The 25,168-nt window shown below is 42.2% G+C and overlaps 1 protein-coding gene across 2 annotated transcripts; it reads right to left on the bottom strand.

The window, feature by feature from the left end:
• Nucleotides 1-336: 336 nt before the first annotated feature.
• vaspb (vasodilator stimulated phosphoprotein b) lies at nt 337-23,303 on the bottom strand. 2 transcript variants are annotated; one of them, XM_068585798.1, is made up of 14 exons: nt 22,804-23,303; nt 9,433-9,604; nt 7,350-7,530; nt 6,655-6,721; nt 5,112-5,224; nt 4,277-4,584; nt 3,898-4,022; nt 3,619-3,670; nt 3,432-3,462; nt 3,301-3,340; nt 2,983-3,039; nt 2,328-2,400; nt 1,919-1,976; nt 337-1,822 (listed from the first exon to the last, which is right to left on the bottom strand). In XM_068585798.1, exons 1-14 carry the CDS (start codon nt 22,806-22,808, stop codon nt 1,788-1,790), a joined length of 1,317 nt encoding a protein of 438 aa, XP_068441899.1. In that variant the 5' UTR covers nt 22,809-23,303; the 3' UTR covers nt 337-1,787. The 2 variants fall into 2 exon arrangements, with proteins under 2 accessions (XP_068441899.1, XP_068441900.1); XM_068585799.1 differs by lacking the exon at nt 2,983-3,039.
• Nucleotides 23,304-25,168: the final 1,865 nt, after the last annotated feature.

The raw sequence follows: 25,168 nt of genomic DNA, 5'->3' as shown, positions 1-25,168 counted from the left end.
ATGTGTAAACCTTTTTTTTTATTTTTTAAATGAATGAGAGCACATTGTGAAAGCTTTAGTGCAACTAGTAATACAGCAAAGATAATATTTGTTTGTGATACAATAAAAACTGTCAACGTCGATAAAACCATGCCATCCAAATGTTCGACTTTACATGGCAAAGAGTCAGCTTACAAATATTTATTTATCATATTCAGTCATGAAGCCAGAGAGCTGAAAATCGGTCAATCAAATGTATTTCATAACATTTAGAAGCCAGTTTGTGCAAAATTTCATTAGTCTGAATTCAAAGAAATCTTACAACAAGATGCAAAAAGATGACTCGAGACAAAGTAATGCATTTCAAGAAGCAGCTGTATTCGACTATAAAGGCATTTCTAATCCAGTGTCTCTAAGCTGTTTTCTTATTATTTCAGTGTAAAAAGCCTAGACTCTATTAGAAAAAAGAAACAGTAAACCCAAAATAACATCTCATAAGAAAACAATCATTGGAAAAAAAAAAAAGAAGAAAGGAAAACTAAATCCCCATTCACCAGTCATCTCAATTAAAATAGAAACACCATTTAATTTTTTTTCTAACATTTTCCCTCAAAACAAATATATATTTATCCTTATATATATATATATTTATATATTTATTCTCAAGGCAGTTGGTCATGGCCAAATTAATTGACCTCATCATGGCCATTTTTTTGTGTTTCAAAGTTAGAAAACATAGCTAGAATGGAAGAAATTGACTAGCGGAAGATACAGTGTCGGACCACTGCGCTGGCCAACAAATATCTTATTTTTGAGTGAGAGGGAATAGTCTGTCAAGGCAGTGTGGCACACAGACACACTTCCTCTGGAACAAGTGCAATGCAAAGAGAAAACATTTCTCACACATCATAAAACTACAACACACTCCCTCTTTCACAGCACTCAGGTTGTCCATCAGATTCCCTTTGCTTGTCTCCTCTTCCTTGAACTTCTCCATCTCGCAGCAGTGAAGGCTTGTGTTGTGCTGTTTTTAGTTCTTAGCCATCGGAGCAGGAGCTGAAAGTCCACTTGACGGAGCGACACTGCAGTCGTCGCGGAGTTGGGGTCTCTGATCCATCCGTGATCATTATTGTTTTTCCACCTCCAACTACCATTAGAGACAATAACCTACTAACAGATGTCTAAACTCAACTATCTGTAAGCAGTGTTTGAGGTTGAACAAGTGTTTGCCAACTGAGAAAGAAAGAAAAATGTTCCCAGCATGCCAGCATCTTGCTATTACAGTAAAAATGTGACTAAATACATTGTCCCTGAATAGTGAAAACTGCTCTATCAGTAAATGATGCGTCTGATAGAAGGGAGAAGACACAAGTAGCAGGATTTCTGCAGATAAGAGGGATATGATGAGTGTACATGATGACGAATTGGAAGAGCAACTGTGGCTGTAGCTTTGTGCTCCGAATTGGTTCAGATGAACAGAACACAGAGGACACAAGGGGACGGGATGAATGAACAGGGGGAGAGTTTGGATAGGTGGGATCACCGTCGCAATGTTTGGGAGTGATCGTCGAACGTGCCGGATGGCATGGGGAGGGTTACCATTTACATGAAGTGAATATGCATGATGTACACATAAGCATGTATGCTCACATGCGTTTGTGTAAAAGAGAAAGGAAAGGGAAAATGTGGAGGAGAAAAAGAAACAAATCCCTGGGCTACATGGGAGGGCGCAGTGGAGGAGAGGTCCGGACAGTCCTCAACGACCTCCATCTGTCGCATCCCTCTGTTACACCTGACACTCGGCAGAACTATGTGCTTCTCTTTTGCAGCTCTTGAATGAAGGCTGTGGAAGGAGAAACATGTGTCACATACCCGAAATACTGTATAAAGCAAAACATTAAATGTTTGGAATTTCAAAGAGAGCACAAAGAAAGCTAACCTCCAATAATTTCCTCTTTAACCTTTTGTAGTTCTTTACGCACTTCTTCCAGGATCTCCTGCAGGATATTGATTGACAAAAAGATCGTCAGTCGTGTGGCGACAGTTGAATAGCCAGGTTACTCAGAAAAAAAACAAAAAACAGTTTACTATAATAACCTGGTTACTGTGAATCTATGAGGTAGGTCAGTAATCAGGTTTCTTTCCTTTCCCTGACAATAATTTGGAAGCATGGCGTCCTTATTTTAACTGTATTGTGATAGATGGTTTTGGTGTGCGTCTGTGTTGGAGTATAGTGAGGTTTACAAAACCAGCTTACTGCAGAAAGCCGCCTGTAAATGGAGGTAATCTCATTCAAGTTCTGTTCTAATATTGAAAAATGTAGGCTGCCGGGCTGATGAGAAATTCACCTGTTTCATTTTCTCTAAATCCGAGTCATCCATGACGCCGGCATCATTACCGTTGTTGCCTGCAGGCTTTGGCCTGTAACAAGACAAGAAGCAGACAAACGCAGACAACTGTTAATGTTTGTTTTTCAGAAAGAAAAAAAAGCCGAGAAGGTCCACGGCACTGCATTGACAAGCCAACTGTCCATCTAGCACATCACCAGTAGCAGTACCAGAGGGATGAAGGAATAGTCAGGAGAAAGTTACAGAAATGTCCACACCTACCCAACAAGGCAATGAAGGATAACACATCTACAATTATTACCTTTCAGAACTGATGTCAACCTTTAGGATGCCAATAATTCAGAAATGAATGTCACAGATATCAAAGTTTAACACGAGAGGACAGCATCAACCCCAGGGGACAGAAGCGGCATTTAATAAGCATTGATCACACTGTCAGACCTCTATCTTATGATTCAGTTTTCAGAGGTAACACACCCGGCTGCTACGCCTACAAGTCCCTTGGGTGCATGCCATTCTCTGATCCATTAGATGGTGCTGCTATCAACTGGAAAATATGCTACAGCAGTATGTAGGTTTGCAGCGGTGCTGCGCTAACCTGAAGAGAAAGGAAAAGGGGGACTAAGGTCATGAGTGAACGGGGCAGCATGTATACCTGAAACCTTGGGACAATGAGGGGGTGGAGTCCATGCTCTTGGGGATGGAGTTATTCCTGTTAGTGAGACACACATACACCTTCCTCTTAGAATTGAAATGGAAGACATTCACACACACAAACACACACAAACACACACACACACACAAAAGGCACTCTTGTCCACTGGCAAAGAAAGACGCACACATGTTCACACAACCACACTCGCACGGATGGAGAACTACTGTTAGGGTGAGTTTTAACATGAGACACCAACACCTGGGGGGGTAACAGATTTATTGATGACGGCCGCTTGGCAATAACGGAATCCAGGATTACCTGGTCATAGTTGATTTCTCCCACGGTCTTCTCAGGGTGTCTGAGAAGGAAAATGTATAAAAACATCAAGTAGAATTAAGATCAGATTAAATGGAGCTGGCATGCAAGAGATTAAATTGTTCAGTTCTCACCACCGCCTTGACTTTGAGGCTCTGAATCATCCTGTGAAAAAAAGAAGGAAAAAAAAGGCAGAAACCTTGTAAAAGTGAGTCATTATCAACCTGCTTATATTTTATAACTATCCACATATACAAACACTTTCATATTCTTTTGCAGCATTAAAATAAATAAATAATATGACAAATAGCAGACGCTTACGTTCTCTTGTGTCTTCGGAGGGGGCTTATCTCCAGTGTCTGCAGCTTTTCTCCTGATGTAAAGAGGAATCACTTCAAGTTATACCATGTACACTTCAATAGATGGGAATAGATTTACACAATATATGCTGCACTTTAAATGTGTTTGTTAGGAAAACGTCCGAAATGAAGATAAAAAACGACTTCAGATGAAAATAGAAGTAGTATATTGTATAGTGTAATGGTGTATAATTTTTCCGACTTCAAATTTGGGACGTCTTACAAACACACACACACACACCTTCGTGCCAAGATGGCACTCATTTCCCCCATCAAACCTCCCCCTCCTCCCCCTCCAATAGAGGAGGTGCTGCTGCGGCTGGGGTCAGATCTGCCTATTGGAGTTGCAGGAGTCCCGTCCTCCTGCTGAGGGCAGCAAATAGCAAAGAGAGACATAAGAGTTCAGCAGACATTGTGTAGGCACCGTGACTCAATGATGGGTGTAGGTTTTATAGCTACACGAGCAGGAACAACTCTGAGATTCGATCAATATAATTCTATTTGAAAAGCACATAATGGATTCAACTTAAGTCCAGCTTACTTTGCCTTAAAAGCAGTTACACAGTCACGGGATTGTCAACAGAACATTGGTCTATGAAACAGTTTTGTCATTTACTCACCTTTGATACTTTGCGGAGTTTAGCTCCTGCTATGGCAGCCGCCAGGCCCCCTCCTGCAAATCCCCCACTATCACCATCACCATCACCACCACCTCCTGCTCCTCCACCTCCGCTACCACTACTACTACTACTGCCACCTCCTCCTCCTCCTACTAACCCTCCGATAGGAGGTGGGGGAGGGATCGGCGGAGGTGGTGGTCCAGGCGGTGGAGGGATGCCACCAGACAGAGGAGGGCAAGGGGGTGGAGGAGGTGCCGGTGGAGGAGCAGGGCCTGCAGGGGCCAGCGGTGGAGCCGGAGGAATAGAGACTAAAACACAGAAGGGGACCGTCAGTAAGCATTATCAAACTATTTGACAGTGACAATGTCTCTATGATGCAGGTGCATCATGTAAGTTCAGGTCTCAGACGGTTGACAATCTTAAATAACTGATGAAATAGTCTACAATCCAAACAGTGATCCTAAATCGTAATACATAAAAAGGTGGCTGACTTAGACAAAATAGACCAAATTGTCACAATGCGACTCGTGCTACGACGCTTGGCAACACACCAATGTCAGGAAATGTTGCACTGGCCAACAAAGCATTTTTTAATAAAGTTAAAATCTATTAAAACGTTACATTTTGTTGTTAATAATGTCTGCTTGATATACATTATTTTATTTACTTTGCAGAATGATTTATAAGCCTTCTTGCATCCGACATGCTTCAAAATTGGTGTAAGTAACGTCACTGTTAATGCAATGTGTGGGGGCTTCAAGAAATGCTGTTCGCTTAACAAAAAGACTCAAAGACTGAAGTACAGTTATGTTGACCCGCCCAGGTGCTTCCTGACCTGCAGCAGCTTGTCTTTCTCTCTCCTGTCTCTCTCTTTCCTGCCGCTCCTGCTCCTGTCTCTCTCTCTCCTGGCGCTCTCGCTCCTGCTGTTCCAGCCTCTGCTGCTCCAACCTGCGCACAAACAAAAACACATCTGTCAGCGTCAAATATATGGAGACAAAATTAAACCGGTGGATAAACAGGACAGATAAATAAAGCATAAAGTTACGATGTGTGATTTGGGTGTTGTGATGAGACAGTGAGTCAGTGGACTGACAGTGCCAACTCTGAGCCATTCTCAATTAATGTGGAAACGTCCAGCAGATTATTTGATTATTAATAAAACATCCATTGTGTTCAAATAACGCTGTCTAATTATAGTATATGGCACTGGTGTGAAGAGCTATAATCAGGATTTGTTTTCAATATACCAGCTTTGCTAAAAGAATGAGAGGTGGATTTCAAAGCCTCTGATTAGCCACTGAAAAGTCCACAGCTGGACACAGTGGCCTAATTCAAGCAGCCCGAGTTCACGACCGCTCTCTCTCTCCCCCCATCACATCTGCCATTCACAACAGCTGTTTACAGAACAGCACACATACAACGTGCACCCATTCAAAAATGTACAGGTCCAAAACACACACAGGCATACACACAATGTGCGAGTCGCTGTGATTTAAAGCACAGCTGATCCACTTAGGCAGAGTGCCCAGGAGAAAAGGGGCAGGGGGGGAAGGGAGATGACGTCTTTGTGTTTTTTCAGATTTCTTTTGACAGTCATTTGACGCGGGTGAATAATATTGTGAATCTATGTTAGTGAAAATTATATCCACCAACACCTGCATTCATGCTGTATTTCAAAGGGTTTAAAGGCCCCCAGAGCTACAGTATGTCATCAGCCACTAGGACAGCTTGTAACTTCACAGAGAGTCCCTCTAGCCTATCACAAGGCCTGCTGTGCAACATATTACCTTTTAGTCTAAATGAGATTAAAAGGTTAATGCCTCGGCATGCCCGGTGACACCACAACAGGTCTCGAGGGAGACGCAGATAGATGGATGGAGAGACGGTGAGGTTGATGCGAGGTGTCCGCCTTGCTGTCTTTTTAACCTTTAACCTACAGGGGCGGACAGGGGGGTTTAGCACTGTCGAGCTAATGCCATCAAATCCTCTATATATGCGTGTGTGCAAACAGGACGACTCCAAAGCCAAGACAGCTTGACTTGCTATTGAATGTTATGCAACTAAACCCAGAGGATGGTTTGCGTCTGTTCGAAACGTTAACTTCCCACGGCCTTAAAGAAGCGCCAACTTGTCGACACGGGAAAACCGCTTGCTTCAAAAGAAAATCTACTTTTGAAACAAAGGTTGACATTGCTCATCTCTTGTGCCTAATCCAGCCCGCGAACCCAGAAGAAACATAGCCATGTTATGAGGGTTAACAGCTAGATACATGACATTTTGATTTAGCTGAGTCAGGCCTAAAAAAGCATCAAAGTGGAAGGAAAATCAGCACAGTAAAATAAAAAGGCAGATTCCATTGAGTGGAAGCCTGAAGGTACCTTCTCTGCTGTTCGAGCTCTTCTGGAGTGGGTCCATTTGATACTGGGCGGGGAAGGGTAGAATAGCCTGGCAAAACACAACACAGAGAACATTCCTGATGAAAATGAAAAAGACTAAAGAACATGCATACATTGCTAGGAATTGTAAACACTCCTGATTTGTATTTTATGACACTCTTTGACTTGTATCTAATTGTTTATGTGCTTTTATTGGTGTGCACACCTTTTATTCCCATGCAGTTGAGTGTGCAAAGTCTGAGTATGTAGACCGACATGATACTAGACGGACCATTAATGGTGGTGTAACTGTAATATATTTTATGGTCATGAATTGCACTGTGTTTACTTACTACACTCCAGCAGAGCTCTTAATAAGATGTAGCTTTATCTGAATAGCCAGATGTTATTAACAAACAAAAGACTGACTAAAACAGATATTTATAAAAGAAAAAAACATGTTCAAGTGTCCATTCTAGAATAGGTTTCCTATATCTAGGACATAGATTATGGCGGAATAATTCTGGACAATATTTAATCTCCATTAGTCGAGACCAAACTGCTTTGCACTATAATACAAATATACAGCAACTTTCTAATCCTGATACTGTTTCACTTGCCTTTTCATGGACTTGAAGTTAAATATCAAGTCGCTACAAATTCTGATGGAATTGTGAATCCAGTGTGAACTCATTTACCTGCGTCTGCCATGGAGGTGAGCACCTCCAGAGCATGAGCCATGCCATTGGCAAAGAGAGTGGCGTCCTCTTTGCTGCCAAAGTTGAGCCCCCACACCTGCCGGGCATCCCGCCACTGGTGGAAGTTGTGTGTGGCCTGGTTATACTTGAGACCTCTCACGATTGGACAGTTTATAACCACCTGAGGAGGGAAGAGGACAGATGATTAATACAAGGATTATTTTTGGTAGCAACGGGGAGCCAAATTAGTACTTTTGTCTTTTTGTCCACAAAAACAACAGTAACAAACAAATCCACATCCCCAATCCTTTGCAAAATGATAGTGTCTGCTTTATATTTGTTGGATTATCCTGGTTTATAGTGCACCCAGCAGGTGGCGTAAAGCCCATGAAGCGCAAGGGAAAAAATGTTCCGGGTTTGAGTGCTGCCTGAATGTGCTGACACGCCATTTCGCTATTTGTTTAACAGCCTCTGGATTCCACAGAGCAGAGAGGAGGAGAGGAGACCCTGTCAGGGTGAATATCATAGCAAGAGCAACATGCACTGAAAAGAGAGGAGCAAGTTCAACTGCCACTGTAGACAATGTGGCATTCCGGAGCTCGCCACAATTTTGTCAAAAAGGCAAGAGGGACAGACTGATGACGAGCAGAAAAATGTATTAAAAAAGGAGCAGCATGTTTAAAAAGCCTGAATGCTTGTGGAAAACCTGTAACACTACGGTTCCACTTTCAATTAAGTTGAATCATACAATTAGGCTTGGGCGCATAAAATTAATTGCAAAGACAAGCGTAAAAACAACTTAAAGTTACTCTCCATGCAGGCAGACCAAGAAGAAACAGTAGGAAATGGAGACAGAGAGAAAAAAACTGCCATCCTATGTGCTCTCGTATTATCTTCTCTGTGATCTCATCCAGCACCATCCTAAACCACGGTGCATGTCTCCATTAGACGCAAATATAGAGTCCTCATTGGGTGTCAGGCTTCTTCCTAAATTGTCACAGGAAATGGTTGAACGGGCTAACTGTCTCAGGAAACATCATACACTTTAAGACCCGTCTCTTGGGAACACTTTGGAGTCCTGAATGTTTAAAGAAGGAGAGAGACACGGAGGCAACAGGGAGAGCAGGGGCGTAGTCGAGAATAGACCCACCCAAGCTTAGTTTACCCAGCCCACCTTTATCCGGCGATATTTGGTGAGTCATAATCTGGCGATAACGACAAGGAAGCTCGCTTTGTTCTCCTTTGACATCAACATGCCTGTAGATTGTCAAGTCCAAAGAACAGTCCTTCTCGCCGAGCCATCGTCATTCCAAAATGTAACAGTACATGTTCAGTACATACGGTGCGTCTTGTTAGATTATTCATAACAGTTTAATTATCCCAAATTAATGCCATTGGTTTTACACAGACCAATACCATAATATAATTAAAACACGCCAAGTAAACTGGATGCAATTGTGTGAAACCAGGCTTTTGGTTAAATCGCAGCTCAGTACTGCGAAGTTACAAATGACCAACACTGAAAATCATCACAGCAAGCTGTACTCATTCACAACAAGAAGCTCTTGTGCTATTTTACGGCTTCTTCTCAAGCATTTGCAGAATTGCTCTCTCATTCCGAAACGGTACCAAAACACAAGACCGTAACTACCGCTGCTACTGAAAAGATAGACAACCTCTCTCTCCCCTTACATTGAGATTAACAATCAGATTGAATTAAACATTCCAGTAGAAGCAACTGTGAAACCGTAAACTCTGGTGCGATAGTTCAGTAGGTCACCAGCTGTTTGAAAAATATATATTGGAGCTGGAAACGGCTGATGAAATGATCAACGTTTGTAAAGCAAATGTTCTCTACATGGTTACCAAGCTCAAATAGATGGTGATAATGTAACTGAATGGGCACGTCCAAAGATAGACTGTCTTACACTTGCTTGCTTACTCATACACCCTGTGGCACTTACAGGAGAACACAGACGCCCACGAGCCACATGACAGATAAACAGATGGATGAGCTGCACGCACACAAAGCTACATAGACTCACACTTTAAGAGAAGCGAGCTCAAAAGGCAGCAGACGTACCTGTTGGTCCGTCTGCATCTTGCGTCCCACTATCCTGAAGGCATTGGTGGAAGGGTTGTGATAGATCTGGACTCTGCTGAAGGCCTGCGGTCCGGCGCCCGCCGGCAGCCACTTCTTATTGCCATCATCATAGATCATCACAGTGGCCCGAGCCTGGCAAATACTCGACTCACTGAAAGACAAGGGGAGCAAGACCGAAAGAGAACATTCATTGTAAATCAAGAATGATATTTGAGAGGACATTTTAAGACTATGAAGGTCACAATAAAAAAAATACAAAAATCCCCACTTGGGATACAGTTAGTAAATTGAAGATATGACTTGTTATTTTTCCTCAAAGAAAAAAAAAGGTACTGGCAACCATGTGTAACATTTAAGATAAAAAATGTGAAAGAGAAGCCTCATTCTTTGTAATAAAGGCTCCAAGACGTGCATCATTTTGTCTGCTTATCAAAGCATAAAAAACACAAAACATCCCTTGAATGTAGCCATGGAGAGAAAGATGTGTTTGGACAAAGAATGTACATCAGAGCAGAAAGAACTGGGAACTGCAAAAAACAAATAAAACATTGCCACAAAAATGAAACGGAGATTAGCGGTAGTGACTCATCTGAAAAAAGAATTTGCCAACAATCTTTGTGGTCGCTACACCACACATGTTTTTAAGATCTACAGAGATTAAAAGATCTCCAAGTTTATATCTCATTTCTTTTCTATTTTGCCCTGAGAGAGAGAGGAAGAAGTTATGTACTTAAACTTCAGTTTTAGGGAATGCACTGAAACGATTGTGCTATTGTAACATCAAATGTCACAGCAGATTACAGGCTAATCCAGACATTGTAACAAAAAAAAACATTTACTGAAAAGAGGAAACGCAAATACAAAAACATAAACCAGATGTATAATAGAAGTATATTTTGTTAACATGTTGTGTTCCCGAAAGTCACACAGTTGTCTGACCGCCAAGTTGTCGTCCATAGAGAACTACAACACACAACGATTAGGACGCCCTCTACCCATATCCTACCCATGTGTCAAAACAAAGTAAAAGACTGAGAGAAGGGAGGCAGAGGTGTTGATTTGGGAGGAGAAAGAGAGTAGTTTGATGCCAAACAAGATGGAAGGCGAGACAACAATGGAGGCCGACAAAGACGGGAAGTTGTGCGGCGCTCCGCCAAAGAGACGAGGCGCTGCAAATCTCCCACCTGCGCTACATCAACCTCCACCTCCACACACACTTTGGGAGAAAGCATGTGCCGTTTGATCAGTGACACGATGTGTATTTATAGCTCCGTGCAGGCAGAATGCACACTAGTTACGGCACTTTCAGGAATGCCTGCCGCACATATGCAAGTTTCAGTTTGCAGACGCTGCAGAGTGAGCGCAGACATAGTTGCAAGATGATCACCAAACCGGTCATTGTCGAAGCGAACAACACAAGTTATTTAATACCACATACATAGCCTAAACAAATATCTCATACAAGTGTGAGTTATAAACAAATTGGAACAAGAACAGAAGGTAACACAGACACAATAACAAATGTCGCTGGCTGTTTTTTTCCCTTCTTTTTACCAACCTCCCCTTCTCCTTATTTGCCCCCTATGCTCTAACCATAGTCCCCTAATCCATGTCTTCCCCCCCCTTCTCTCCCTCCATCTGTCTCGCCCTCGATACAATCTGCTACTTCCAGTGACAAAGCACCAAAGCCACAACCCACTTCCTGTTGCCAGCACTGCCAAATAAGGACTGCCCCAGCCTGAACAATCGATATTGCACACACACGTATCAAGTCCTGTTTTTCTTAAAATAGTTAACATTTCACAACACGTCAGATAGCTCTAGGGTTGCTGTCAATCATATAAGTGTGTTGTATGCACTTCAAAACATCTCTGCAATTGTGTTATTTGCCACACCTCCTGTAACTGTACCACAGTGAATGCTTTCAAAGTAACTTCCTATGCTATGTGCTTTCTTGCTTGCAGCTCGAGATGCTTGCAGATGTTCTGCACCTTACTTACAAAATGTTTTTTTTATTTGTGCGTCTGTATTTTTATTGGTCAAACACACAAGTAGCTTAGATGTTGCCAAACTTGTGAGAAACGGAAACTGTAGGCTTATAAAAAAAAAATTCAAAATTCAACAGGGGATTTGGACAGTTATTGAAATTTCTTAACACAAACATTTAAGACGCATAAGTTACTTAAAGCTAGTGATAGCAAGTTAAACAGGTGATTTATTATTAATCTGTATTAAACTAAAAAAAAGTTTTAAGCATGAAAGATTTTACAAGATTACATTTGAACTTGTTATAATTTACCATTGCCCATTACACATTTTTACTGAATAGAGCATGAACACATCACAATAAAAATCAAGGCACCACTCGTTTAACGTGAGCTCCAAGCTGGACTGTGTTGCCCACCGGCCACATACAGCTGGCCCGCTCTCCTTTTGCAGATTGCGACACAGTGTAGCATTATCGGCAACTAAGAACCACTAATGCAGTTCACCAAATCACAAATTTCTACCGAATATCAGCATTATCAGAGTTCACTTGCCCCGGGCGAGCGTTCAGGTCAGGCCCTGTGTACCATCACTCGAGAGGCACGTAATGAGGCGGGATCTAATCTTCAACAGTGTTTGGACAGGTTAGAAGTGCTACGTGAAAAATGACTTGTAAATACAGATAGTGGTGTGGTGTGATGTGGAAGGAGAGGTCTTTTTCTTTTAAGTCAACGCTAAATGAGGTAGAAAAATTGGTTGGGCCTATTATATATTGACTGGTTTCAGCCGATCGCAGATCTGCTGCATGCATCTGCATATATGTTGCATAACAGAATTGGCAAAGAAATGTTTGGGATAATGTAGAACAATGTTCCAGTACATGCTTTGCACTGAATAGCATTTTTTATTTAAATTTTATTTTTTAAACGTTCAATGTCTCCCTTGGTTCATATATTGATTAATACATACATATTTGTATTATTATTTATTTCATTTATTAATAATAAAAAAAACACCCCTTTTTATATCAATTACTTCTACCCACCAAATGATGATCTATGATTCTCGGTCTGTCAAAGTCACATCCCAACGGGTGGTTACCGTTAATATCGCAGATATGTGGTTTTCATATTTGAATGAACTTAACGGGAAGGGGACCACAGAAAGAAACTCACATTTACCATTTTGACAACAACGAATAAAAAATGATTTTTGCAAGGGAGAGAAAGCACTTTGGAAATGGGCTTAACGTTGACAGCGGCCCTAAATCAACACTCAGCAGCCATCAATCACCTTGAGCAGGGTGGAACCACCTCGGGTTGGACGGATAAATACTGCAGCGTTCCCTGATCTCCCCGAATCATCTGCATCGGGCCTGCTGTTTATGTGCAGGGCGGAGAGGGCTTATCGGAACTGAGAGGGGACAGAGACTTCGGACTGGGAAGTGGATGCATATTTAATGGCCAGAGAAAGCCAGGGCTCGGGAGCCAGCCTGAGAGTGAGCAGATGCATTATTGATAGAACTACGGACACCGAGGCATTAGAAGTGTGCCTCAGCGCACGCACACACATACACACACCTTTGCACCTGTCAACACGTGTGTCCATGTGTTGACCCGCTCCACTGGGTATTACACGGCTGCAGAAGACCCACAGCTGGGTTCTACCGGACTGAGTTCGAGCACTGGAATAAACCATGACAGGCGAGATTCCTGTCTTTCCTCAGATGACGACCACTAGTTCAGTGGTGAAGACGCTGTGGATCAAAGTCAACTGGTCGCTCCGTTAGCTAAAGAGGTTTTCTCTTAAACACAAATAGGTCACTAGCTGATGCTCTGGGAGGGATCGGAGCCACCAAAAACTACAAGCAAAGGACTCGCTGAATACAACAGAAGACCAGCATGTATAAAACAGACAGAACCCCGCCATCGTCAAGTCAACAACCAGAGTGAGTTCCTCATCTCTGTGGTTTCTCAGGGGTTAACAGGAAACCACAGTGTACAGTCGGGGCACACGCTCTCTTAGAAATGTCTGTATAAGGCTGTGCTCTCAGAGCTTTTCCCCAAATGTGCTGGCAAGTACAGTCAGGCCCAGTGGCTCCGTCTCTTCCCCTCCTCCTCCTCCATTTACCTGACCCTCCCACCACAATACTCTGCCTCTCTAATCTACTTCCCCCACCGTTCTCCCCGACTCAAATCATTTCTGCAAGTATCGCTATCTGCCGAGGGATGTCTCTTTGGTGGCATTAACGCGGACACACAAACTCTACATTTCATATATATTTGGCGCAAGGATAAGCAGGCCTAACATACAGTTAAACGGGTAGGAGTACATTCACCCTATGCATCATGAGACTATTTCACCGAACAAATAAGCACATGATATACAGTCATCAGCCCTGAAGACACACTGAAGTAACACAGTGTGGTCTAGACCCGGAGTAAAGTCATATCATTCGTCTGTGCCTCCATTCCTGGCTCACTGTCTATCCTAATTCATCAGACTTTTTTCTCCACCAGGAGTCCATAATACCTCTATCCGAAGGCTTTCTTTAGACGGTAGTGATAACTGAAAGCTGCAGGAGTAACTCATTCCCAACAATTGGACAAGCTCGTGCAATGAACAATATTGTCTCAATATTGTCTCACCGACAGAAGGTTGCTCTGCCTCACAGCTTTCCTCATTGACTCATGGCCAACTATGAAACATAAGATGAGACAGGCGTCCTAGTTGAAATTGGTAAACCTTCAGATGAACAAACAGTGATTCATTCAATATTCTTCCACTTCCCCTAAGGTTCAACGCCATATTCAAACCAGACAGCGACTAACAATAAGTCACTTAATAGTCTGTATTTAACAGACCACTTCCTGTCTCTCGTTCACAGCCGCTGAAAATAGAGACCACATTTTACAGGCGACAGTCAAACAAGCACCCTGTTTATAATGTGCAGAAGAACAATGTTTTTCCAGTGATAATATACAGGTGATTTCATCTGTCTTTTTAATAGGTTATGGTATCTCGAAAACTATTTACGAGCAGGTAAAACTATTGCGTTCTATCTGAAAAAAAAATTCTTCTTCTGTATTTGGCTCATAAGACTGAAAATAAATAAATTCACACGCCACCATTCCTTTAAAACTTATTCATGAGCGTGTGTACTTTCCCTTTCCACCACTGCACATTTGAGTAAAGTCAAGTTTCAGACAGAAGTGAGAAAGGGAAGTGCAACATGGGAAAACACAACATGTGTCAGGGAATACAAAATAGTGAAACATAGGCTGCAACAATTTAATCGAGCATGGTATCGGGAACAGTTTTGCTCGTGAGTAACTTCCATGTTGCGAGAGGCTAAACTTTCTTTTGAAATCAGGGTTTGGCATTCTCATTGTGCACACACACGCACACCGGGATGAGGTCATGGTGGTGGTGAAGCACTTGACCTCAAATGCTGACTCGGACATGGAAAGACCAGACAACGGGCTGTTGACGCTGGCCTTGTCATCATCTGACGGTACACTGTGCGAAAAACCAACCCTCTGGGAACGGAAACCGCTGTCGCCGATGTTCAGCCGGGCCCACGTGGCTCTGAAATCAACCGCTGTGAACAATGTGCATCTCGTGAAACTTGTGTTTGTATCTCATGTCAATATTGAGTGGCTATCATGGACTGTAAAAGTAGGTAAGAGATAAGCTCGCAAACTGCAAAGTGCAGTACTGGTCCAGCTGTCTCATAAATGTTAATATGTAGCCCGATGCACAGACACGGGAATAAACTCCCCTTTGATGTGGCTTTTCTTTAAATATAAAAAACACAACCAGGAATGTAAAACACAAATTCTTATGTTTTTTCATATATGAAAGAAAAGAAAATGTTTTCTTCAAGTTGAAAAACATGACAGTTTAAAACTGTATAGTCTATAACAAGGAAATTAAAGAACTTAAATCAGGAGGAAAGCAGGGCTTTGACATTTGACTTAAATATATTTTAGACTTTTGTTCAGCGAGTTCTTTTCCTTTACCATCCTACCTATTACAGTAAAGGCTAAATAAAAACCATTAAAAGCGTTTACCCTACGGTTAGGGCTAGTTTGCCTTATTACACTGTGAACCTAACCCCCCCCTCTCCCCCCTTTCTTTGTCGTTCTCCTCATGCCTGTTTCTTTTCACACAGGTCCTTGCATGCTACTAAAGCACACACATAAATAGACACGCACACATTTGCTGCGGGCTAGTGCTTTCTGCCCCCACGAGTCAGCCACACAGGAACAGGCATCGAAGCCATCTCAGCTATTCTTTACCGCTTCTTCTCAATATCTTTGTTTAAATGGAGTCAGACAGCTTCAGCCGAAAACTCCACTAAGAAAACCCCTCAGCATTCTTCGAGTGCTGACTCATCCTTTGTCTGGCATCATTTATCCAGCATTGTGGAAAAGTTAAATAGACGTTTGACCAAGAATGTTCATGTTGTTGTGCGACCACTTCAAGAGTGGAGATGAATTCCTTCCTGCTTCTGACAGAGAGATAGAGTCTGTGTGTGTGTGTGTGTGTGTGTGTGTGTGTGTGTGTGTGTGTGTGTGTATGTGTGTGTGTGTTACACTAAATGCCCATATTTGGAACCATCTCACCTCTGTCCTCATCTCTGAGCTCAATTCCTTTTACAGGTTGGAGCACATCCTCCTCAACTCGGGCCAAGGAGGCAAGCCCACTTTTTCTCAAGAACAATTCACTGAGGAAAAACGCTCCTCCCCTCCGCTCCCCCCCCCTCTCAGCTGTCCCGACTTGTACCGTCTTCCCTACACATTAGAGACGAGGTGTCTCCACTCAAACCTGAGCACAAAGATCATATTACCTGCCTCCCCCTGACATTGAGAGGCATGGTTGTGTGGACTTTGACCTTACGTCAGTCTACTTGGCAGATTGTGACTACAATGCATTGCACCAACGAAGCCAGTTCCATCAGCACAACAGCAGGTTCTGCCGAGTGCTCGTGAAGACCTTTAAAATAAATGTGGAAAGCTTTGCCGCCATCAACAAATGAGGCCTGTTAATTGATGTCTCAGCATTTATTAGCAACAATGTGTATCCCCGTTACTGACTATAGGTTTGGAAACGTCTCGATCCCAAGGTGCATTGCAGACTAGAACGACTCTGCATTGATGCAGTGACAGAACCTAATCAGGAGTTTGGTTTCACTTCAGCTCAGTGGGAGTCTTTAATGTGCTTAGCCGTCATTTATTGTCTTTGACGCTTGTTTCTCTTCTCTCCTTTCCCTCGCTTCTTTCTCTGATCTCCATTACCCCGAGGGCGAGGCTTACAACAACAACAAGAAAACGGGCATGCATGTTTATCGTATTGTTTAGGTATTGATGTGGCTCACACAGATAGTGGTACTAAAAAAAATGCAGCTTTTTATATTAAAGAATGTTGTAGTGTTATTTTTATCAGCACATTCTAATAAGATAAGATACATCTGATTGTATTAATTCTTAAAAAAGTATCCATGTGCAGTCATATAGAATATTATGGATGCGATTCTTGAGATGAACTATTGATGAGTGAATCATAATTTAATCCAACTGTGAGGCCAGTGAAGATTGACACCTTTATTTCTGACTGAAACTATGTAAGAAAAATATTAACATCCAAGAAACAGTCAGATTAATGTGGACTTATTAGTGAACATTAACTTTTGTAAAACGGATGGCTCTTTAATAAAAGAGTATTCCTCTTCTGAATACTCAATTGACCTCAATATCAAGCCTCTGAATGAAACGTCATTTAAGTAGACCAGACTGCCAGCAGATTAAAGAAAGACGCAAGCAGGAGCTTCACGAAGAATCCAGGAAAGCAAAAACTGTTTCTATAAACAAGATTTTATACACCGCTAATCATGCAGAAAAAGAAAGAAAAAAAACAGTGTCACCCAAGTGTAAAATTTCCTCAGTCTTTAACTGAAGAACTCAAAACAGGTTCTCCTTTCAAGCCTGTCCTTTTTCTGTTTACAGCAAACCAGAGTGGAAGTGGTGCTTAATGATAATGTAAGTAAACTGCTGCCCAGCAAAGCATCTGCTGGACTTTCTCTAATACCGTTTTATCTAATACAGCCTTTGTGTATCAGCAATCACCATCATCCCAGATAAGTGAAGTTAAGATCTGAGGACGTGAAAGAGAGTAATGTTTAAGATGTCTGACAGCATAAGGCAGTTTTTATACAAACTGGCATCCATTACACTCCATTAAGCAGTGGACCTCTGATGAACTCGACATATCCGTGTGCCCATTAGCGTTGCTGCTGACCATCCAATATATCACTACAGCATTTCTGCCCACAACAAGGTTTGGTTTCACTACGTCGTTAGACCGAGGCTCTCCATCAGCTGGGATGATGTCACTCAGTCTGGCTAATGCAAAAAGACCACAGGGTTTGCAGCTGTCTCTTTAACGTCATCCCGCCACCGTAGAGCTGCGAGTTCTGCTCGATTTCACACTGGGGGCGGTCATACAGGCTAAAATACAGAAATCTACATGCCCATAATTATCCTGGTTTCAGACGTTTCATGTCGGCAGCAATCATCCACTTAGAGTGGGGAACAACGGTGACGTCCTTGAATTTTGGCGAAATTCTTGCTGCCTTCATTAAATAAATTGAATCAGAACAAAAGCAGCAGGCGTGGATGAAATCACGGCAGTTGTACAGATTGTTGTATGTCAACTCACAGATACTACAACACTTAAATCAACAGATTTCTTAAGATAACTGCTTCTTGTAACCGCTTCCAATGTTTCCGTTGTGGAAGAAAGTGGCCACGGCTGACAGATACGTGAGCAAAAATATTCTCCCCCACGACAAGCAATCAGCAAAGAAACAAAATGTCAGTTGGACAGTTAACCTTCAACGGCAAAACACCCAAAGAGTCAAGAACCAACAATGTTGCACCATTTATTGCATTAGCCTTGACCAGACTCATTACAATCTGGATATTTTATTTATTAAAAGTTTCTTGCGAGTTTCTGGGAAATGTAAAACGACGTCTACGAATTGCTTGTTTGTCCGACCAACAAACCAGAACTGAAAGTTTTTACAGATACAGTTATTATATAGATTCAATTATTTATAGACTATCAGAATTGTTGTCAAGTTACTTATTTTACTGTGACCATAATACAAGCAAGCGATTTACACAATTTTCACACCAAATAACTGAATTTCCTGAGACAAAAGATCAACATCAGTTTTAAAACAGCGAGCTCGGTGAACTGCTAGTAAATATGGGAGAGACAGGAACCAAGAAGCTGGTTGTGGTAAAGGTCAAGCTTAAAATAAGTGATCGCGGAAGAAACAACACCATACATAGCGAGAGCACAACAACCTAGAGAAGCACAATTAAAGAAGAAAAACGCCTGTAGCAAAGAGGAAACTGATTTGTCACCAAGTAAACAATGGTAGGTTTTGTATGTTGAGCAACTCCTGTAGCAAAGCGTCTAATCCACAGGGCAGGCCGGCATAATGGCCTATTTATGAGTATAAGAGGTGGGAGGGCCTAGAGGGGTAAATTGGTTCTGGGGAGGGGGTTGCAGTGATTGGGTGCTGTGGGAGACAAACTCACAAGGCAAGACCATTTCAATAATGTGTGCAGCGATGCAGCATACGGGGCTTTGTGATCATTTAGACACACCGTCACACCAACTGTACGCCGCTGTCCAAGCGCATATCAATATGCAACACTTTATGATGCATGAAAATAAAAAGCCATTATTCTTAATCCATTATAGATAAGAATTCCCGCAAGCACTCCCCAATTACCTCAAATTGTTATTGCTCCTGGTGCGCGGGATTAAGCGTGGATATTAGGAGCTCTTATGATGAGAAATAATTAAAAAAGGGCCTTTTGTTCCCACATTCATTGTTTATTTAAACAATGAAAGTGAAAGAATTTCAGGTATGCAGAATGTCTCCGATGTTTTCGGGTACAGTTGCAAAAGACAATAAAGGTGAAATGGGTCTGACCAATGACCAAAGCAGCTTTATACGGCTCAATCAAAGTGTTTAAGTAAAATTTGAAAGAACCTAGTATTTCTACGCTTAATATTTTGAATTTGAAAACAGCACACAGGCTGAAAGTCTGTTTATACTCTGCACTGATATCAGACTTCAAAAGAAAACCCGAGTGTGCAAAGGAATCAGGACAACAAGTAAAGACATGAAGAATTAGCCTCTCACAACACCAGACCCGCAGTTATGAACATTACACAACACCACGGCATGAAAGCGCTCCCATCGCAACACCAATGAGTTTTATCTTGTTATCCTTACATGGACATATACGCACTAATATTGCTAAATGCCTTAAATAACCGCTACTGGCTTGTTGGGACATGAGGTCAAGACGTTGAACATTTGGATAGAGGAGGAGGAGGAGATGACAGCAAAACTGCAAAGAGCACCGTTCCAGCTGCATTCCTTTCCATTTACTGCCAAGGCGGAAAAAAAAAGCTGGAGCCAAGACACAAAGGAGACATGGGGCGGGCGGGAGGCCATTTCCCCGCTTTTAGGGCTGATCAATAAAAAGGCTCATACAAGAGTGGACGGAGAAGAGTGGAGGAGCTGAGCTCGGCATCGCTTCCTGACATGCAGAGCTTCTAAACCAAGCACGAAGAACTCGTTAGATTGCAAACATTGCGGGTGAGCAGATGCGTTTCACCTGTCTGCTTGCGTCACACACGCTAACTCTTGAGCCCGAGGCGGCCACACTGCTGGTGTCGAATAGGACGGGTCTTTTAGTCACAGAGACCCAGTCAGTGAGTCGTGGTGGGCGGCAGGTGGGAGTCACCTCTGACAACAACAGTGAATCATCATGTGGATAGATGCACTTCCTGTGCCACCTAACAAAGGGATAAGACAGCCTGAAGCGCTGATACAGTGTTCTCGGCATCTATTTTCATTGCTCCATGAAGGTGGTAAGAGGAGGTGCTGCATTTTCCCCCAACTGGGTCAAACTGTTGAACTTTTGACTGCACTTGTGTGTCAACATTCACATACCACAGGGATAAATGACAATGAACATGAGTGGAGCTGCATTCCGGTCTTTAACTTCTATACAAGGCAACATCAACCGTTCACGCCACAGCGACAGCAGGAGCAGAATCCAGACAAAAGTAAAAACCTACGATTATCAAAACGGATACTGCCCGTCAACAGAGAGACGAGATGCACTTTGAAGCGCAGGACGAATATAGACAAAATGTTCACTTAATATTGACACTATGTGTTTGGTGCAGTCGAGTTTCTGCAGTGGATTGTGGTTGGCAAAGTAGTTTTTTTAAGGGCAGCTGAGCAATACCACAATATACCAGTTTGCTTATCTTGAGGGTTCGCTGGTAATGTTAAACGTTAATGATTTCTAGTCCACTTGCCTGAATTGACATGGCCCAAGTCATTTTTTACTTGCCCCGGTACAAATGGTTTTGATCAAATGACAACACATTGAAGTACATTGTCATGTTGTACCCGTCTTGCGCTTCAAACTTGCGGCAAAACATGGTCAGAGTTTGGCCTACATCCTAACGCCATGTAACCAAACTCCTGTTTCAGGAACAATTGAAACGCTCACCTACCCTTCACCGCAAAAACGTTGTCTTTGTCCAGGTGTGTATTATATTCTTCTTCTTTTTGAACCACATAAGGCATCGTTGAGCCTCTCATGTATGTATGTATGTATGTATGTATGTATGTATGTATGTATGTATGTATGTATGTATGTATGTATGTATGTATGTATGTATATATATATATATATATATATATATATATATATATATATATATATATATATATATATATATATGTAATCATTTGTATGTAAAAGTTTTCTAATATATCACAGACCAATGTGTTGTGTTGCCATGGTCATGTGTATCTGCCCTAAAATAACTACTGCAAGCCATTCCTAGAGGGAAAAATAGCTTCCACTAATTCTATTATTTAATTTTCCTCTGCCGGCCTAAATTTCATACACACCCGCCTATGCATTCTGTAAAGTATGTCACCACAGTAATCTTCGCTGATCCTTGCATTAACTTAATTAACGGCCTCATCAGCAGGGCACTTTTTAATGCATTACTGTGATTGTGGCAGGATTGCAGGCGGCTCAAGTGCCTCCTGTTCCCGCTGTAATCAAAGTCGCGATACAGAAATATGTGCAAAACAAATACAAACACTGGACCAACCCATGCCCAGAGCTGAGATACATTGTTTCAGAAAAGGCTGCGCAGTAGGTTTGAGATAAAGAACTAGTCACACAGGTTATCAGCCCGGCGCCACACTGAAGTGAACTCGCACATGTCAAGCTTTCAAATGACAAAAGTTAGTTACTTGACTCAAGTGGAGTGCTACTCTGTTTGAATGTGAAACAGTGAGGGAAAATATATATTTTTTAAACCCAAGTCTGGAGCGATGGCTTCAATGCATGTAATTGCCAACTTGCACAAGCTGTGACAGGATGTGGAATTTGTGGACATGAGCGTTCCACTGAGAAAATGTAGTTCCCGGTGTGAACCTCTTGTGTTCCCAGAGAGAGAGAAATACAGCCTGAGAGGGAGACTGTGGAATGCAGGACATGATATATAAACAGCAAGTGCATTATGGGCAGCAGGGTGGCTGAGTGGTCATTGTGCCTGTAAAGGAGCCCCTTCTCTTATAGAAGGAGAACTCCCCATGCCGAAGAGCCTTTGAGCAAAACGCTGAATTCCTTTCAACCGTTTCTATAAAATCACCCTGACCTCTGACCTTAGATGTGAGTACGCCGCTGTTCACTTTTGTAAGTTTTATATCATGGGGTACTTTCGCTCGACAGTAGTTGTGTTATGGCTCACGCTCAATAAACACACTGAGACAAAGGAGTATAAACATGGAGTGTTTAAAAACTACCAAAACCATTTTTTTTTTTCATGTTTTTGTGTCATTTGAACCGGCTCAACAGCCTCAGCAGCCACACTTGTTCACGGGCGAGGCTCCACAGTTCAGTACGACCACGCCAACACGGACACTTTCTGAGTTATCCACCAGCAAAGGTCCCGTAAAAGAACCCTGCCACACCGCGTCATGTGTGTCCCTGTAGTTGAAACGAGCCCAAAAAACAGCCAGAAGCTCGAGTTATTTCAGTATGAGGGACACACACAAGCGCCCACACACATACACACACACACGCGATTCAATGTGTTGGAAACAACTGGCGTGGCGGTTAAAGAGGTATCATTGGGTCAGGGTTGAACAGTCGCCTTTGTGAAAACCAGTGGCCGAAACACTGAATGTAGCCTGGAAAACACGATGAAAGATGAAGGGATTTGAGCCGCTTTACCCACCTCATTGTTCGGCCAGAGTGGAGATCCTCTCCTCGTAGGCAAGTTTGGCTGACTTCAGCGCGCAGGCCCGGTGTTAAAAGTCAAACTATTGGAATAAAAAAAAGAACCAGGAAAATCGTCGGAGGCAAAAAAAAAGGGCGCATCTACACCCGCAAACGGGGTAGCAACTAGCGGTGTAAAGAAAGCACACCTCGACGATTTCCTGGTTGTGTGGAGCGGGAGAGGAGGCGGAGGAGGAGGAGGGAGTAGATACAGTAGTGAAGCGGGGTTGTCAACTCCAATCACTATCCCACATTGATTTCCTACGAGCTAAAGAGGGGAAGTCGAGAAGGAGAAGCAGTCTACACACACAGACACGCGCGCGTAAAAGCTGGACTTCTCTTTGTTGCACTTTGCGTTGGTTTAGCGCGCTGTTTCTGGAGGTTACACCCGTGTGTGTCTGCGCCCGACTTTTCTCCGCTCCCTCGGTCGGTCGGTAGCTCCGTGTGGATTCATTGGAGTCTGGCCCACCCCACCAGCTTCAAAGTAGGATACAATCCCGCGGTGCATTCAGGGACCGCCTCGTAAAATCCTACATTCGGGAGCGTGAGTGGCGTTTCGTCGACTGATGTTTACAGAGAAGTTACAAACTGAAACTAGAAGAGTGACAATGATGTGATGGAAAGTAACAAAAACTCAAACACTGTGCCTATCGATACAATGTTGTTTAATCTGTTCTTTTAGCTGTTACTCTGTTACTACATTCCATAGAGCTGTTTTTTACGACTGATGTGGATTTGAAAGTTATAGTTGCTCAATATTTTGAGAATGTACAGTTTAAATGCTATACAGTATAAACTGCATTGTGCATTGTTAAACTGCCTAAATATATGTAACATAGTTCACATGAGCTTCATATAGCACTGCAACAATACAATTATGCTTACACATTAATATCAATCTGACAAAGGCCATACTTTTTAAATACTCCTGCTTTATTTATTTAAGTAAAAGTGTGGATCTAGCACATTTACTTAGAATATAGTTTGCCATTGAAATATTGCTAATTTAAAGTAATGACTGATAATAACAAACTTTAATAGCAGTGCTAAATACTTTCATGTTAACAACTTGTTAAAGTAGGTAGAGGTAAAGTGTACCCATTTAATCATCAATTAGTTCCACATATTCTTGTATTTTAGGACATGCATTGCATGTGTAGTGTCTATTGATGTAAATAAGGAAGTAAATCAACTACACTTTGAGTGCAGACGTTATAGTGCTGGAGACGATAATATTTATTAAAATACAAATGGCATGATTTAGATTCACAGCGTGTAAAATTAAGCAAGCTTCAATCTAAAAAGGAAAAAAAAAGTTCTTCTTTTTTTTAATGTATTCAAGCCTACACTTAAAACGTCATCACCTCAAGGGTGTGGTGGTGTATTTTGGTTTTGATCCTGGAGCTAAATACCAACAATAAGCCACATGCCAGAGTGTTCACATGAACCAGCCCCATATGTTTCTCACCATTTTATGAACAAACAAAACAAAACAATGCAAATCAGATAAAGTGGTATTTATATACTGTTATAGTTCTTATCTTTGGTGGTTGGTATTCTACATTTTCAATTGCACTTGAAGGCAACATCTCTCTCCATGTCAGGGGCCTGGCCAAGCCCTCCACCTCGCCCTACTGGCTGGCAGGGTAACGTTAAGTTCCTATTGCGGCTTAAAGTAGTTATTGCATAAAGGATCCCTGAAGCATTTAATCACTAACGTCTCTGTAATAAAAACAAATTACAACAGCTTTAAGAACAGGGCAATATTTTGTAGAAATAGTTTAGGTAAGCTATTCTAAAGTAATATTTTCAAATTCTATTCACAATGAAAGGAGAGTTTGATGCCTCTCTTGGCCCAGTTTTCAACAGTAAGATCGTGTATACACAATAAAAGCACTCCTTCCTAATGGGGACAGAAGTGGAAGAGAGGATGAGAAAGGAATGCATTACGTCTGCATGGCATGTGTAAACATCCAGAAAGCCAATCTGCCTTTAGCCTCCACACCCCTACACACAGACACACACGCACTCACAAACACACACACACACACACACACACACACACACACACACACACACACACACACACACACACACACACACACTTAGACATACAAGCTGACAGCTCTGAGCAACTGTAAGTCTGGTATTTTTCGTTGGGCCATGTGTCCCCAGTTAACTTTGCTGTCTACAAAAGCTCAAACAGTGAAGTTTACCTCGTTTTCCCCCTCAGTGCTGGAGAAATTAACATCAGATCGTGTGTGAGCTTGTCCTCAAACATGTGTGGAGGTGTTTTGTGTGATTCACTCTCAGTCTCAAAAAGC

This window comes from Clinocottus analis, unplaced genomic scaffold, assembly GCF_023055335.1.
Source record: "Clinocottus analis isolate CAN_PGR_092001 unplaced genomic scaffold, fCliAna1.0.p SCAF_2, whole genome shotgun sequence".
Taxonomy (NCBI): Eukaryota; Metazoa; Chordata; class Actinopteri; order Perciformes; family Cottidae; genus Clinocottus; species Clinocottus analis.
Note: the sequence above shows the minus strand (reverse complement) of the source record. Positions and strands in the feature narration are given on the sequence as shown.